Raw genomic sequence first — 18,640 nt, forward strand, 5'->3', positions numbered from 1 at the left:
TATAGGGTACCGTTGTACTCAGGAGAACCTGCGTTACAGATTTTGGGGTACATTTTCTCTCCTGTTCCTTGTGAAATTTTGAAATTTCAAACTAAATGAACATATTATTGGAAAAATTTTAGTTTTTCATTTTTACTGGCCAATTTTGAATACTTTCCTCCAATACCTGTTGGGTCAAAATGGTCACCACACACCAAGATGAATTCTTTGAGGGTGCACTTTCCAAAATGGGGTGTCTTATGGGGGGGGGGTTCACTCCGCTGGCACTACAGGGGCTCTGCAAACGCACCTGGCTCTCAGAAACTTCTTCCGAAAAATCTGCACTGAAAATTCTAATTGGCGCTCCTTCCCTTCTGAGCCCTGCTGTGTGCCCATACAGTGGTTTATGCCCACATATGGGGTACTGTTCTACTCAGGAGAACCTGCGTTACAGATTTTGGGGTGAACTTTCTCTCCTGTTCCTTGTGAAATTGAGAAATTTCAAACTAAAGGACTATATTATTGGAAAAATTAGCGTTTTTTATTTTTACTGTCTACTTTTGAATACTTTCCTCTAAAACCTGTGGGGTCAAAATGGTCACCACACCCCAAAATGAATTCTCTGAGGGGTGCACTTTCCAAAATGGGTGATTTATGGGGAGATTTTACTCCGCTGACACTACAGGGGCTCTGCAAACACACCTGGCGCTCAGAAACTTCTTCAGCAAAATCTGCATTGAAAAAGATAATTGGCGCTCCCTTCCTTCTGGGCCCTGCTGTGTGCCAATACAGTGGTTTATGCCCACATAGGAGGTACCGTTCTACTCAGGAGAACCTGCGTTACAAATTTTGGGGTGCCTTTTCTCTCATGTTCCTTTTTAAAATGAGAAACTTTAATCTAAACATATATATTATTGGAAAATTTTAATTTTCAATTTTTTTACGGCCTAATGGTGAATACTTTGCTCCAGCCCCTGTAGGGTTAAAATGCTCATTATACCCCAAGATTAATTCTTTAAAGGTGTGTAGTTTCCAAAATGGCGTCACTTATGGGGGTTTACAGTATACAAGCCTCCTAAATCAACTTAAAAAAAGAACTGGTCCCTAAAAAAATCAGTTTTGGAAACTTTCACGAAAATGTGGTAATTTGCTGATAAATTTCTAAGTCCTGTAACACCCTAAAAAAGTAAAATATGTTTATGAAATGAAGCCAGAATAAAGAGAACATATCAGTAAGGTGACTTAGTAACTAATTTATGTGCTACGACTTTCTTTTTTTAGAAGCAGAGAATTTCAAAGTTCATAAAATGCAAATTTTTTTAATTTTTAATGATATTTTGATGTTTTTCACAAAAAACACACAAAGTAGTGACCAAATTTTGCCACTAATATAAAGTGCCATATGTGACGAAAAAGCTATCTCAGAATCGCTAGCATACGTTAAAGCATCACTGAGCTATTAGCGCATAAAGTGAGACAGGTCAGATTTTGAAAAATGAGCCTGGTCATTAAGGCCCAAATAGGCTTAGTCTTGAAGGGGTTAAGGGCGCTTTACAAATAAATAATAATAATAATAATAATAATAATAATAATAATGCCACCCCACATCATCCTGACAAGGTCTCCATTAGTGTCAGTTTCCCAGTAGCCAGCACCCTGCTCCTTACAGGTCAGGGGCAATAACCCCAAATCAGCTGCTTACAGATGGCAAGTCTTTTCTAGGTACAGTATATGGAGTCCTGTTCCCTGTCATGTTCTAAGGCTCCTCATTGGAGTAAAACAAACTGACCAACTTCTGAAGATGGTATATGAGGGAGATACTTTGCATATCCCTTCTTGTGGCTGAAACACATATTCTGAATATATATATACTGAGCAGTGTACACGGTATATACGTATGTCCGCGGCTCTGCTATGTGTGGATGTGGCCGGCTGTCTCCAGCTTCCTCCCCGGGAGCACACAGCCGCCCTCCCCGGGAGCACACAGCCGCCCTCCCCGGGAGCACACAGCCGCCCTTACCCTCTCCCATGACTGATGTGTGGCGGCGGCCGGAGGAGCTCCTGAGGGAAGAGCGGGGTGAGGTAATGTGCACGCCTGACGTGAGCCTGGGAGGAGCGGAGGGAGGACTGCAGCCTCCCGGTCCTCCCACATTTCTCCACAGGGTATGGATGCTGGGACGGGGCGCTGAGGACTCGCTGAGGAGAGCTGCCGGCATCACTCTCAGCCTCAGGGACGAGCAACAAGTCCGGGCGGTGGTGGATGGGGGAGCCGGGAGGAGGCGCCGTCCTGACTGTGGATTACTACTACACGTCTGCAGAGCGGCCGAGGACTGGGGCAGCTTTGTGTGTGCACTCTCTGCTCCTCACTAGCCCTGCCTGCAGGGGGCGCCACTGTGTGCTCTGCCCCATGGAAATGCAGAGTGCCTGGGAGATGAGAGCATGAAGTCTACAGGATGGGAGCGAACAATGGCAAGTACGGCAGTGAGGGTGAGTGACAATACTCGGGCAGACCCCAGGAAGGGGCGGGGGGGGTTTCCTTCTGCACTATTGTTCTGTGGATGGAGTTCGGGCTGTGTGACGTCTGGGGCACTGGGGGGACTTGTGCTTCTTCTGAGAGGTCCCCGGGGGGCTGCAGCCAGTCCGGGCACCCTGTCACCCTCCAGTGTGCTGCCAGTGACAGGGACCGGCTGTCACCCGGGGAGGGAGCCTGCTGACAGCTCACAGCATAGGTGTATCACTGGGGATCCCTGGGGTCCAGGCACCTCCACAGCTCTGCCCCTCTGTACCCCATAGACCCCCTAATCTCCCCCATAACTGCAGCTTACATCTATGGACTGAGAGTAGAGGGGAGACACCTCCTGAAGGAGAACAAAAGGCATCACTAAATCCAGCCCCCCTGAACCTGGCCAAGAATGGACGACCACCAGTCATCTATGGGGAGATTCGCATAGACCAGGGAATGCCCTGTGTCCTGTGCACAGCACTAATGGTTGGGGCTGGAGATACAGGGGGTGACAGACTTGCTGCGGATAGAGGGTCATGGAGTCTAGAGGTAGAAGTGAAGACAGAATTGCAGCTGGAGGTTAGATGCATTTTATAGGGACATGGAGGTCATGTGTGTGGGAGTTGTAGAGACACAGGGATGGAAGTCTTCTCCCTTGGGATACCCCGCAGTGAGGTCAGCATTACACGCTTACTGGAGCGTTCCCTTCCTGTCCATCAGAGCTGTACTTACCGTAGTACTGTCCAGCCACACAGACTGTATGTTATCAGAAATACTGCCGCCCCAGCCATACAGACTGTATGTTATCAGAAATACTGCCGCCCCAGCCATACAGACTGTATGTAATCAGAAATACTGCCGCCCCAGCCATACAGACTGTATGTTATCAGAAATACTGCCGCCCCAGCCATACAGACTGTATGTTATCAGAAATACTGCCGTCCCAGCCATACAGACTGTATGCTATCAGAAATACTGCCGCCCCAGCCATACAGACTGTATGTTATCAGAAATACTGCTGCCCCAGCCATACAGACTGTATGTTATGAGAAATACTGCCGTCCAGCCATACAGACTGTATGTTATCAGAAATACTGCCGCCCCAGCCATACAGACTGTTATCAGAAATACTGCCGTCCCAGCCACACAGACTGTATGTTATCAGAAATACTGCCGTCCAGCCATACAGACTGTATGTTATGAGAAATACTGCCGTCCCAGCCATACAGACTGTAATCAGAAATACTGCCGTCCCAGCCACACAGACTGTATGTTATCGGAAATACTGCCATCCAGCCATACAGACTGTATGTTATGAGAAATACTGCCGTCCAGCCATACAGACTGTATGTTATCAGAAATACTGCCGTCCCAGCCATACAGACTGGATGTTATCAGAAATACTGCTGTCCAGCCATACAGACTGGATGTTATCGGAAATACTGCCGTCCCAGCCATACAGACTGGATGTTATCGGAAATACTGCCGTCCCAGCCATACAGACTGTATGTTATCAGAAATACTGCCGTCCAGCCATACAGACTGTATGTTATCAGAAATGCTGCCGTCCAGCCATACAGACTGTATGTTATCAGAAATACTGCCGTCCAGCCATACAGACTGGATGTTATCAGAAATACTGCCGTCCAGCCATACAGACTGTATGTTATCGGAAATACTGCCGTCCCAGCCATACAGACTGTATGTTATCAGAAATGCTGCCGTCCAGCCATACAGACTGTATGTTATCAGAAATACTGCCGTCCAGCCATACAGACTGGATGTTATCAGAAATACTGCCGTCCAGCCATACAGACTGTATGTTATCGGAAATACTGCCGTCCCAGCCATACAGACTGTATGTTATCAGAAATGCTGCCGTCCAGCCTAGACCTGAGGCCAGGAATACATACAGAGAGAAAGAATAACTGTACAGGCTCAGGGTGATGTGTTCTGTATTGGGTGAAGCACAACTCAGCACTAAACACACAAACTTTTTTTTCATTAGTGCTAAAAGCCACCAGGGGGCACATGTGCAGGAAAGCTCCTCTTACTGCAGAACAACGTGTATTACTTCAGGGCAAAGTTCTGAATAAAAGACTAAAATTAAAAGCATAAACTAAGGTCTCTCTCATGGACAAAAACATGTGGACCTTGGAGTGTTATATCCATCTGTGTATATTTCATATATTATTAGGTAACTCTTTGATAGACGTCTACCAGGTCCCATTGCCTAGTAATCCCATTATGTTTCGTGCATCATTTTTGATGAGTAGGAAAAATAGTAATCTAGTTAATTATCAAGTAAAATCGCTCTGTCTCCAGTTATTACCCCGCTCTGCCCATTTCCTGTCCTAATAGGTGACAGATGGGACTGGCATGGCTTTCATTGGATGACAATGTGATGGAGTCTCGGTAGGCCAGTCACGTATTTTACACCAAAGTTTGCAAATCTCTTTTTATGGATCTTGCTTTTGTGCACAGGGACATTGGGGAAATGGTCTTATCCAAACTGCTGCCATAACATAGGAACTAAATAATTGTCTAGTATGTCATTGTATGCTGTAACATTAATATTTCTCTGCTCTGAAACTTTACCCGTCCAGCCCAAACCATGAAAGACCGTTCCAGACCATTAATCCACATCCATCACATTTTAGATTTGGCAATATGCAATTGAAATTGAAATGTTCTTCTAGCAGGAACCTAACCAGGATTTATCCGTCGGACTTCCAGGCGGGAAGTGTCCAATGGTGAGGTGCTTTTCAGACCTGCAGACAACACTTGGAATTGCGCTTCATGATCTCACGCCTTTGTGTGACTACTTGTGATGAAAATCCAATCCAAGAACATCCTGGCAAAGGATCCTTTGCTGACATTATTTCCACAGGCAGTTTGGAGCGTGGCAAGCAAGGCTAGACAGTATCCCCCCACCACAGAATGTAACACTACCCTACTTTCCTCTGTAAGCTTGTGGTCATACATCAATGTTTGGATGACCAGAGCAACTCCAGAAGGGCAGGTGTTGGAAAGGATTTATCCTAAGCAATGCCAAGGCTGTATTCACACGTCCATAGATTTTGCAGACCTACGGATGCTGAATGCATGCAGTTGATTGTGTCCCTGCCTGGAATGATGTGTCAATATCATGCAGGCAGCGGGAAAACTCTTTGAATCAGCGCAGCACTGTAGTGTTTGAGCCGCAAAGTCTTTAGATGTATGAATGCAGCCTGAGGCTACATTCCTACACAGTATTTTTGCTCAGTATTTTGGAACCAAAACCAGGAGTGGATTAAAAACACACAAAGGCTATGTTCACACGCCTTTGAAATTTAGTGGATGGCCGCGGGGGCGTAGCTAAGGGCTGATGGGCCCTGGTGCTAAATTTTTGTTTGAGCCCCCCCCCCCCCCATAGTCACTCTAAGGTGACGCCCCCTAATGTGGCACTGTGTCCCCTCATGTACTGTACTACTGCCCCCTATTATTAATTGACTGTACTGTGTCATTCTCTAATTGTTTTCTAACCTTTGAATAAACAGCTGTATCCCTTCCTGTGCCCCCTGTATATAGCAGACCAGTATCCCTTCCTGTGTCCCCTGTATATAGCAGGCCAGTATTCCTCCCTGTGTCCCCTATATATAGCAGACCAGTATCCCTCCATGTGCCACCTGTATATAGCAGACCAGTATCCCTCCCTGTGCCCCCTGTATATAGCAGACCAGTATCCCTCCATGTGCCCCCTGTATATAGCAGACCAGTACTCCTCCATGTGCCACCTGTATAAAGCAGACCAGTATCCCTCCATGTGCCCCCTGTATATAGCAGACCAGTACTCCTCCATGTGCCCCCTGTATATAGCAGACCAGTATCCCTCCATGTGCCCCCTGTATATAGCAGAACAGTATCCCTCCATGTCCTCCTGTATATAGCAGACCAGTATCCCTCCATGTCCCCCTGTATATAGCAGACCAGTATCCCTCCCTGTGCCCCCTGTATATAGAAGACCAGTATTTCTCCATGTCCCCCTGTATATAGCAGACCAGTATCCCTACATGTGCCCCCTGTATATAGCAGACCAGTATCCCTCCCTGTGCCCCCTGTATATAGAAGACCAGTATTTCTCCATGTCCCCCTGTATATAGCAGACCAGTATCCCTCCATGTCCCCCTGTATATAGCAGACCAGTATTCCTCCATGTTCCCCTGTATATAGCAGACCAGTATCCCTCCCTGTGCCCCCTGTATATAGCAGACCAGTATTTCTCCATGTCCCCCTGTATATAGCAGACCAGTACTCCTCCCTGTGCCCCCTGTATACAGCAGACCAGTATCCCTCCATGTCCCCCTGTATATAGCAGACCAGTATCCCTCCATGTCCCCCTGTATATAGCAGACCAGTATCCCTCCATGTTCCCCTGTATATAGCAGACCAGTATCCCTCCCTGTGCCCCCTGTATATAGCAGACCAGTATTTCTCCATGTCCCCCTGTATATAGCAGACCAGTACTCCTCCCTGTGCCCCCTGTATACAGCAGACCAGTATCCCTCCATGTCCCCCTGTATATAGCAGACCAGTATCCCTCCATGTCCCCCTGTATATAGCAGACCAGTACTCCTCCATGTGCCCCCTGCTGCACTCCTCTCCTCTATGGTGTATGCTGGATCCTGCAGGGCTGAGGCTCCTCCCCCCTGGTCAGATCACAACCGCATACCCCTCAGCTCTGCAGGATCCTGTTTACACCACTGAGGAGAGGAGGATGGCAGCGTCCCTTCAGTCAGCACCTCACCACAGAGGAACTTGAGTGGATCCATGCTGCTGCAATCCTCCTCTCATCTCCTCATCACTGTAGGCTCCTGCAAGGTGGAGGCCCCTCCCCCAGACCAGGTCACGACCCCATACTCACTGATTCCTTCCTTTCCTGCTGCACAGCGTTGTGACCTGGCCTGGGGGAGGGGCCTCCACCCTACAGGAGCCGCATACAGTGATGAGGAGATGAGAGGAGGATTGCAGCAGCGCGATCCTCTCAGTTTCCTCTCAGATGCACGGAGGAGAGGACGCTGGGACTTGCTGTCATCTGACTAGGTAAGAGATCCAGTCAGATGACAGCAAGTGCCAGCAGTTATGTCGATGTAGCTGGGGACATAGTGCGTGGGCTGGGGGCCCACAGGAGGAAGTGGCGAGGGGGGCCTGCGGGCCCCACTAGCGTAGGGGCCCGGTCGCCATGGCGACCGTTGCGACCCCTATAGCTATGCCACTGGATGGCCGTCATTTAATGGCAAATAATGGTCGTTATGTCAAAACAATGGCCGTTGTTTTAAAATAAAACAAACTGCAGAAGCATATAGCATTGCTTACCTGTCTAACCCAGTTTTGAAACTACCAAAAATCTACTTGTTTTGGGGATCTTTGTTTTGTATTTTGTGGCTGTACTTCCTGGTCGAGCAGTTGTACACAGTACTACAGATTCCAGAATGCAATGCTTTCCCTTAGCTGTTCATCACAGTCCTCCACCCTGCCCATTCCCCACCCAAATCTGTTGCAGAACATTTAGGCTGTGTTCACACATTGCAGTTTCATTGTCTTACTGAATGAATTGTACTAATTTATCATGTCATTGTGGTCCCACCCACACAGCACAGTGTATTCTCTACCTGTAACACCACACAGGACACTGTATTCTCTACCTGTAACACCACACAGCACTCTGCATTCTCTACCTGTAACACCACACAGCACACTGTATTCTCTACCTGTAACACCACACAGCACACTGTATTCTCTACCTGTAACACCACACAGCACTATATTCTCTACCTGTAACACCACACAGCACGCTGTATTCCCTACCTGTAACACCACACAGCATGCTGTATTCTTTACCTGTAACACCACACAGCACACTGTATTCTCTACCTGTAACACCACACAGCACGCTGTATTCTCTACCTGTAACACCACACAGCACGCTGTATTCCCTACCTGTAACACCACACAGCATGCTGTATTCTTTACCTGTAACACCACACAGCACACTGTATTCTCTACCTGTAATACCACACAGCACGCTGTATTCTCTACCTGTAACACCACACAGCACGATGTATTCTCTACCTGTAACAGCACACAGCACACTGTATTCTCTACCTGTAACACCACACAGCACACTGTATTCTCTACCTGTAACACCACACAGCACACTGTATTCTCTACCTGTAACACCACACAGCACACTCTAGTCTCTACCTGTAACATCACACAGCACACTCTAGTCTCTACCTGTAACACCACACAGCACACTGTAGTCTCTACCTGTAACACCACACAGCACACTGTAGTCTCTACCTGTAACACCACTCAGTGAAGTTGCAGCAGCTGCTTCTAAGGGCCCTATTCCACCGGCCGATTATCGTTCAGATTATCGTTAAATTGTTCGAATCTAAACGATAATCGTTCGGTTGAAATGCAGTTAACGATTAACGACCGAACGAGAAATCGTTGATCGCTTTATAAGAACTGGACCTATTTTTATCGTTGCTCGTTCGCAAAACGTTCGCAAATCGTTCGCATTGAATAAGACATCATTCGGTCATGTGCAATAGATACGAACGCAATAGCGAATAAATAGCAAAGAAAAACGATCGCAATTACGATCATAAGTAATGATTATCGTTCCATGGAAATGACTGAACGTTTTCAGGTCTTTCGCAATAGCGGTAGTTTGAGATCATTAATCGTTAACGATTATGCAAACGATAATCGTCCGGTGGAATAGGGCCCTATCACTCCTTGCTTGCTCAAGTGTGGGCTGAAGGGGCTGGTCAGAGATGGTGAATCACTCAGGGGATTGGGGGATCCAGCCAAGCCTCCTGGGGCATCACACCCTGCCCCCTGTCTGCATCATCAGCCTGATCTCAGCAAGCACACACAATGTGAGACAGAAGCATGTAATCTCTGTCCCTTGAGGGGGGAGAGCAAAAGGAGCACGAGACAATGCGAATTGGCACATAGGTTGGTTTTCTTCACTTTTCGGATGTCAATCAGCTACCAGTGTGGCAGAATCGTACAGATATGGTAATACATTGTATAGACACATCTATATAACTTTTAATGTACTTTTAATTAAAAATGATTTTCCCTATCCAGAGTTCCCCTTTAATGACAAATAGTTTCTGTTACTTTAAAACAGGGATAGGGAAACCTTCGGCCCTCCTGCTGTTGCAGAACTACAGTTCCCATCATGCCTTTGCTTTGGCTGTCCAGGCATGATGGTAATTGTACTTTTGCAACAGCTGAAGGGCCAAAGGTTCCCCATCCCTGCTTTAAAACAGCAGACCTTGTGTTAAAATAACAGCCGCTATTTGCCATTAAATGGCAGCCATCCACTAAATTTCAACAGTGTGTGAACATAGACTTTCTGGGAGGCATTTATTAAGTCCGGCGTTTTTTACGCCGGACGTAAAAATGCCCCCGCAGCTCCGGCGCTACGGAGATTTATGTAGAGGCGGACTGCCTCTACATAAATCCCGTGCGCGCCGTTGCGCACCGCCGAAAACCTACGCCAGCTGAGGACTGGGCTGAGGCTGAGGCTAAGGCTGAGAACTGGCGTACATTTTGGCGGAACGGATGATAAATGCCTCCGTTCCGCCCACTCTCCGCCCCTTTTCCGCCCCCTGGCGTACTCGGCGGAAAGTGCCGATTTGCGAATATTTTATTCGCAAATCCGCCATTTTTGCTTAAAAAAAGACGCAAATCGGCACTTTCCGCCGAAAATCATCCATTCGCCGGATGATACATGTGGCCCTCTGTGTTTTCAATCCACTCCTGGTTTTAATTGAAAAATACTGACCAAAATACTGAGCAAAAATACTGTGTGTGAATATAGCCTTATTGTGCATCTAGAAATGGCCACAGCACTAGTTTTTAGAAAGTCCTGTATTTCAGCTGAAGTTTATGGGTTTTTATTTACATCCCGGACAATTTTCCTGGCAGTTGTGGCTGAAATTTGTGTCAAGCTCTGTCCATGTTATCAGGCCAAAATCATCAGGAAATGTAAACTTTACGTAAATGTAAACTTTGAGTGTAGAAACTTCAAGCAAATACCTTCAGTCTGTAGGTGTACCAGGTCTCCAATTTGGTGAAATCCATCAGGTTTTTCTTATTTTTAAGTGACGTTGTGCCCTTATGCTGCATTTACACGGTGCGATAATTCGCCCGATCGTGCGATTATCGATATCGAAAGAACAATCAGCGTTTAGACGGAACGATATATCGCACGGAAAAATCGTTTTGCGATCGCTTAAGCCTATCTTGCACATAGGTAAAATTGGTGAACGACTGTTTATACAGAACGATCTGCAAATTTTTAGCGAACGACGATTTTAGAACATGTTGTAATGAATGATCAAAATGAATGATTTCTCACTCGTGGCTTGTTCGTTCGCTGCGTTTACATGTACGATTATCGTTAGAATTCGATCGTTATCGTGCAAATTCGCACGATAATCGTTCCGTGTAAACGCAGCATTAGAAAAGGCACTGTTATTTAGTGTCCATGTCCTGAAACCAGCACCGATTAGCTGTGGTACCATTATTGATCATTTAGACACATGAAGGTACATTCATTTGTGTCTAGTACTGCTCAACTGAACTGCTAAGCTGCAGTACCAGACACAGCCACCATTGAATGCTATTCAATAGACTGACCAACAGTGGTAATTTGCAAAAACCCCTATTAGGCTATGTTCACATTAGCGTTTGTCCTTCCGGCACCATTCCATCATCCTTTTCTGTTTTGGAGAAAGCGAAATGGAAATTGTCGTATCCGTTATAATCCCCATAGGTTTCAATGATATTTTATTGTGCTCCGTTTGACCAATCTGTATGCGTCTGTTGTTCAAGTTTCTGTCCCATTCCGTTTTCTAGTTGGAGCATGCGCAGAAGGGGAGAGAAGACAGGAAGATCTTCTGGGAAGGAAGGGGAGAAGCTGAAAAAAAAAAAAACTGTGAAAAACTGACACAAACGGAATTACAAACGGATGACAACGGAAGCAATCTGATGGCAATCTTCCGCTAATTTTACTAAAATAAACGGATACACTAACATTTTTGGCTATCCGTTTGCATCCGTTGACATCCGTTAGCAAATCCGTCTTTAGCTATCCGTTTACAAAAAATGAACGGATCCGTCATTTTCATGTAAAAACACTAGTGTGGCCTTTAGAAATGGTAGAGAGGATGATAGCTTAATCAGAGCCTAAGGTTGGAAAAGGCATAATTCCATGTAAGAACCTTTGCACATGACCATGAAATATGGGCTGAACATTGGACTTAGTTGCAGATTCGCATTTGCAGACAGTATCAGACCCACTTAGCACATGACCATCTTTCCACAGTCATTGTATGCATTTTCACAGAGCCCAGACAACAAGTTTGAAAAAGCCATTATTCAGTCTTGATTTGCTCAGGTCTGGGTTCCTACACTACTACTACGACATGGCCAGGGATTGCACGCAGCCCAGGGATGACACTCCATGGGCCATCTGCGCATTACAGATTTGTGGTTATGCAAAACTACTATGACAGCCTGAAAGAGGCCTAATACACACTCTGAACCATCTTCAGCAATCTTATACCTTTTAATACTATAGTGTTTAGGATACTGTAGTATATTGAGAGAGATTTGTGTATTGACTAGAGATGAGCGTAAATCGAGCATGCTTGAGTCCAGTCGTTCAGCATTTAAATACAGTGTGATGCAGTCACAACTCTGCAAATTTTGCAGACCTAAGGAGTTGAATACCTGTCCTGGATGGTCTCCCTGCCCAGCATAATGTATCAATATCATCATACTTTCCAACCGTCCCTGAGTCCCAATTTGGGGGTGATGTCCCACTGTCCTGGAATGGCCCCCATGTGTCCTGCTATCCCCCCGCCTGTACAGCGCTAAATACACCGCCCACTCTGCGGGCTTCCCGGGAGTGCCACTGACTGCCCCCGCTGATCTGATCTGGTGTTGACAGTGATGCTTTGACTGTAAGCGCTCATCAGGGGTGCTCACAGTTAAAGCATCACTGTCACGCAGGGGTGGGCTGGGCAGCGCAGCATATGCCCCTCAGGCTGGTCCCCCCACTGCAGTTAAGGGGCGCAGGGCAATTAAGGACCCCCCTTTCCATCGAGAACTCGGGGTCCACGGCCGCCGGATTCCTTTAGGGTTGGCTGCTCTGCCTCTCACTGAGCTTCTGGCATATGCACCATGCTACACACAGGCACCGGAAACTCACCGCTCCAGCGCCCGAAATCTCTCCTCTCCTGCTATGCTGTGGCCTGTGATGTCATCAGAGCGTCTCATGTCTTGTATCCGCTGCCGAGCAGGAGAGGAGAGATTTTGGGCGCTGGAGCAGTGAGCTTCCAGGGCCTGTGTGTAGCAGGCTGCCTGTGCCGAAAGCTCATTGAACTTGTAAGAGGGGCTACCAGACCAGAGCTCCTGGATACAGGAAAGGTGAGTATAATTTTTTTTTTTTTTTTTTTGTGTGTGTGTGTTTGTGGGGCTATACTATGCTGGCGCTATAGTATATGGGGGCTACACAGGGGGGCTTATAGTATGGGGGCTTTACTATGTGGGGAGTACACAGTACACAGGGGGGCTATACTATGTGGAGGCTACATAGGGGAGCATGTATTATGTGGGGCTAGAAATGGGCCTATGCTATGTGGGGGCTACAAAGTAGGGGTTATAGTATGTGGGGGCTAGACAGGTATCTATACTATGTGGGGGCTACACAGGCAGGCTATACTATGTGGGGGCTACACAGGCAGGCTATACTATGCGGGGGCTACACAGGCAGGCTATACTATGTGGAGCTACAAGCGGGGCTGTGGTATTTGGGAACTACACAAGTAGGATACACAGGTGGGGACAATACTATGTGGGGGCTACTCTGGGGGGGTTATACTATGTGGGGCCTACATGGGTGGGCTTACTACCAGGGAAAGTACCTTCATGAGGGGGCTTACTAGCAGGGGACAGTATCTACATGAGGGGTCTTACTACCACGGGACAGTACCTACATGGGGGGCGGGCTTACTTCTGCATGGGGTGGCAACTTCTGCAGCCGCCGCTAGTCAGATTTCGCCCAACTCTAATGATTAGTCTAGAACAAATGCTCCACAGTCCAACTTATCATTAGAAGCAGGGCTGTGGATTTGGTAAGCCGCAGCTCCGACTCTGACTCCGACTCCGACTCCTAATTTTAACAGAACCGACTCCCGACTCCGACTCCTGCTCCTTCATAAATGGACAGTCATATACCAGGGGAGTTATTTATCACACTGGCTCAGCAGCTTCTCCCTAATGTCCTACATGATCCTGTGGCGACTTCTGAGGGAATAAGGAAAGATATAAAGCAGCTTCTCCTGTGTGTGCAGCGGATGCATCCAGTCTTCAGCCTCCATGTCCTGAACAACTCAGAACTAGACTAGATGGAGCAGGTGGTCTTTTCCTGCTGACAGTCTTCTATGTTTCTAACTAAATATTCACCATACAAGAAACACTGCTAACAATGCCAGATCCCTGTAATATAGAGGTCAGCCATAGTGATATAGAGAGGGGTCACACATAGTGATATAGAGAGGGATCACACATAGTGATATAGAGAGGGATCACACATAGTGATATAGAGAGGGGTCACACAGTGATATAGAAGGTCACACAGTGATATAGAAGGTCACTGTGGGGGCACGCAATAGCACGCACACACACACACAGCCTGCTGCAGTCATAGCATACACACCCACCCACACAGCCTGCTGCAGCTATAGCACACACACACAGCCTGCTGCAGCCATAGCACACACACAGCCTGCTGCAGCAATAGCACACACACAGCTTGCTGCAGCCATAGCGCACACCACACACACACACAGCCTGCTGCGGCCATAGCACACATACACACAGCCTGCTGCAGCCATAGCGCACACACAGTCTGCTGTAGTCATAGCACACACACAGCCTACTGCAGCCATAGCACACACACACACACACACACAGCTGCAGCCATAGAACACGGAAGAAAAACACACAATCTTCTCCCAGAGAGAAAACACCACACTGAGGACAGAGGTTACTGCTACACTACTTATGTCTTCTCCTCCTCCTCTATATTACACAGGATATCTTTATATTACACTGCTGCTCATATACAGTCATCCAGCATCCAGGAAGAGAACAGCACAGATCTCCCCCCACACAATGGACTCTTCCAGCTCAGAAACAAACTGCCAAATAGTGACCGACAACTTTTCCATGACCACCCTTATCTAATAGGACCAGTGTCCTATTACTGATATATTCCCCGACCACCCTTATGTAATAGGGCCATTGTGCTATTACTGATATATTCCCTGACCACCCTTATGTAATAGGACCAGTGTCCTATTACTGATATATTCCCCGACCACCCTTATGTAATAGGGCCAGTGTCCTATTACTGATATATTCCCTGACCCCCCCTTAGGTAATAGGGCCAGTGTCCTATTAGAATGCCAGTGTCCTATTAGGCTACGTTCACACAGAGCAAAAGGAGCCGATTACGCAAGGAAATATTTCCGCCTGAAATCAACTGACGCTGAATTCCGAGCAGAATATAAGCAGAATGTAAGCAGAATCCCTGCGTATTCTGCTAGGAAAGTGTTCAGCTCGTAATCAGCTCTTGACAAATTCAGCGCGGAATACTCGAGGAATCCGCGCTGAATCCGCATGCATTCAACGCTGAAATTCAGTGAGTATTTGGTGAGTAAACTAGACTATACCAGAACATATACTAGAATCTTCCTCCCCCCCCCCTTTTCCCCATTTCCGCGCTGATTCAGCGAGTAATTTCCGCTTGTATTACGCTTGCATTCCGCGCTGAAACAGAAAATCAGAGCCCCATTGATTTGTATAGGCTTCCGCTAGCGGAAGAATGAACATGTTCATTCTTCTGGCGGAAAGCGGATTAGTTCAGTGCGGAAATTCCACTGTGTGAACTGCAGAGCAGAATTTCCATTCAACACAATGGAAATTAGCTCTGCACCTATTTTAACGGCTGAAATTTCAGCGCTGATTCAGCGCAGAAATTCAGCTGCTTTTGCTCAGTGGGAACGAGCCCTTAGAATGTTGCTCATAATATATTTATGAGCAAAACTTGTAAAGTTCATATTAAAATTCAATTCTACATCTTTAAAAGATTTTTCAAAGCTGGAGTCGGAGTCGGTATATTTTTTTTCCAACTCCAGCCAAAGCTAGCTCCAACTGCAGCCAAAACTAGCTCCAACTCCCACTCCGACTCTACGACTCCGACTCCACAGCCCATGCCCCCCCCAGGAGCTCAGGGCCTCAGGCTACCGCCCGAAATGGACCTATTGTAATCTACTACTGCTCCTCCCATTATTGAGCAGTTCTTGGCACTTTTCTGATATGTAGGCGGAGCTTAGAGTGAAAGGGGGGTGGCCTTCTGTGGCCCAACACATAGGGGGAGATTTATCAAACATGGTGTAAAGTGAAACTGGCTCAGTTGCCCCTAGCAACCAATCAGATTGGAGATAATCGGGGTGAAGGTCTTACCTCTAGATAGGGAAGAGTCCCATGGTGGTATTGATGGTATAGATTGAATTGGTGGTACTGTTGGTATGGATGGTATAAGTGGCAGAGATGTTACAAGTGGTGTGACAGTCCATTTGGTGCTATCAAGATGTTTAGCGTCTGAGGTTGGTCATTACACAATCACCATCTGCATCATAGCTGAACCTCATTTTTTTTAGCTCAACTGGGAGCATTTCCACATTGTTTGGAAATTGTCTCCCTTCTACCTGCATGTCCTCCACGGTGTCTTGGTATGTCCGCTTTAGAGCTTAGAGCTTTACTCTCCTAGGAGCCGTCATCACTGTCTATGGCGGGTTCAATATCCACAGTGGTGGATTCAGTGGTGCACTAGGCGCCTTCTCTAGCTTTCGCTTTCCTCTCTTCAGTGTCATTGTGGTCCTCCTTCTCCTTTCAGAGCCAGCATAGACTGACACCCCTGTCTTTTGATGACATCACTCACATTCTACATCACTCTCACTTCTACATCACAATGCGTAGATTATGACATCACCAGCAGTGGAAACATTCCGTCATCTGCAGCCGCAGCCTCCTCCACATCCAGGGCTGCCGGTCTCTCTCCTTCCTCTCTTTATAAATGTACAGATAACAGGACAGGATTAGATCCGGGGTTCTTGGCTTTCAGGGATCCACTTGCTGCTGTGACAATGTGGCTTCCAGGTTGTTGAGTATCTTTGTCTCCCATCTCTCTGCTTTGTGTCCCACCACTCACTAGCTGACATTTCTCTCATGTCCTATTAAACCCAGTAAGTAGATCATCTATAAACCGACCGGCACCAGCGGGGCGGGGATGCTGGTACCGCGGTACTTATCAGTGATAAAGAATGTACTTTGTTACCCATAGTCACCAGTCACAGCTCAACTATGAAATGGTCATGATTCCTGGTAAAATGAACGCTGAGCCGTGATTGGTTGCTATGGGCGTACCATGGTGTATGAAGGAAAAGAGTCATCCTGATTTACAGAGTAGACTATAGGAATGTAGAGTACTTTGTATTGTACCTTGGCCAGTATCTCCATTCTCCTGTATACTCATTTCATGTACCATATTTGGAGTGAGTGAGGTATTTCAGTGGTCTAGTAAGAGAATAAAAGCATAACCATGCCAAGAAGAGTTTCTGAGGTGATTATATATCCCACCATTGCTAAACATAATGCACAGATTGCATTCCTTCCAGGCAGCGATAGACAAAACCCCTGGAGAGAGAGGGTGGAAGTAATGTTTTCCAGCTGCTTTGTGTAAGCGCTACCAGTGTCGCCTATGCTCACTTTAGGCATACATTTTTGGGGGATCGAATGCACGTTTCCCTAGGAGAAGTGATGTGTAAGATCTGCATAAATTACATTTCTGAATGTTATTGCGCATTACTTCTTGTAAATTAGTCAGGTCTGCTGTGGTCACTTATGGTAAGCTTGACAATAATTATTTAAATGTATTTTATGATTCCTGTGCTGTACTTCAACCTCAGGTAATGTCTGCATTTGCAATATTTACCCCTTAGGGATCAATCGCCATTAGTGTCCTCCAAAAAGTTTTACCGGGTTCTGCACCCCTCAGGGTGTATCTGAGGGGTGCAAAACAGGTGTGTGTGGTGTAAGTGCACCATACTCACCTGATCCGGGCGTCCGGAGCGAAGATCCGGCGGTCCCATGTCGTCCTCTTCTCCCTGTCATCTATCTTCGGCTCCCGTCGGCTCTCCGTCGTCTGTCTTCGGCTCTTTGGGCTCCCTCGTCGTCTATCTTCGTCAGTTTCACTCTACTGCCCCCTAGCGGCTGATCAGTGTTTATTATACACTGATCAGTAGCCTTGGGGTAGGAAAAGGTTTTATTTTTTCCTTTTTTTTCAATTTTTTTTTCTTTTATGCACCCCACCGCCGCTAAGTGCTGATCAGCATCGCACGTAAGTGCGCCGCTGATCTGCAACTCCTCCTTTTTGGCATAGGGTTTTTTTCCCACAAATTTGTACGCACACCAATTTATAGCCAACAACCCCTCCTCCGCTGCATCAACAGGGGTCCACGTCATGTGTGGACCCCTGTTGATGCAGCGAAAATTAAAACATTTTGGGGGCTTCTGCTGCACATAGGCCTCAGGGTATACTTAGGCAGATTTAGACTGGAAGGGACACCGAAATCCAACCCCCAGAATACCTCCCCATCCTCGGAGTTAGTTGGAAGATTGTTTGGGAACTGATCTTCCCACTGCTGGATAAAGGTTACCACCTGTACGGGGATAACTTTTATACCAGCACCCCCTCTGTTTCGGTCCCTCGCTGCCCGAGCTACTGTAGCTTGTGGCACGATCCGAAAATATCAGAAGCAGTAATAAAGCCCTAATATTTAGCAGCCATGGAGCGGACCCAGCGCTTCTGGATATGAAGGACCCCGTATCGCACCAGGACAACATTTTCCAGGTGACGTTCCGCACACTGGAAAACAGGAGACCCCAGAAGAAGTGCAGAGTGTGACGTAACAGGGGGATCAGGAAGGACACCATTTTCCAGTGTGACACCTGTCCTGATCG

The 18,640-nt window shown here is 47.0% G+C and overlaps 1 protein-coding gene across 1 annotated transcript in view; it reads left to right on the forward strand.

Annotated features, from left to right (window-relative positions):
* Positions 1-2,130: 2,130 nt before the first annotated feature.
* FBXL7 (F-box and leucine rich repeat protein 7) overlaps positions 2,131-18,640 on the forward strand; it is a 193,196-nt gene continuing 176,686 nt past the window's right edge. The window contains exon 1 of the mRNA XM_069960246.1: positions 2,131-2,466. Coding sequence (XP_069816347.1) covers positions 2,433-2,466 — 34 coding nt within the window. The 5' untranslated portion in view covers positions 2,131-2,432. The remainder of the gene's footprint in view (positions 2,467-18,640) is intronic.

The sequence above is a fragment of the Dendropsophus ebraccatus genome, chromosome 2 (genome assembly GCF_027789765.1).
Source record: "Dendropsophus ebraccatus isolate aDenEbr1 chromosome 2, aDenEbr1.pat, whole genome shotgun sequence".
Classification (NCBI taxonomy): domain Eukaryota; kingdom Metazoa; phylum Chordata; class Amphibia; order Anura; family Hylidae; genus Dendropsophus; species Dendropsophus ebraccatus.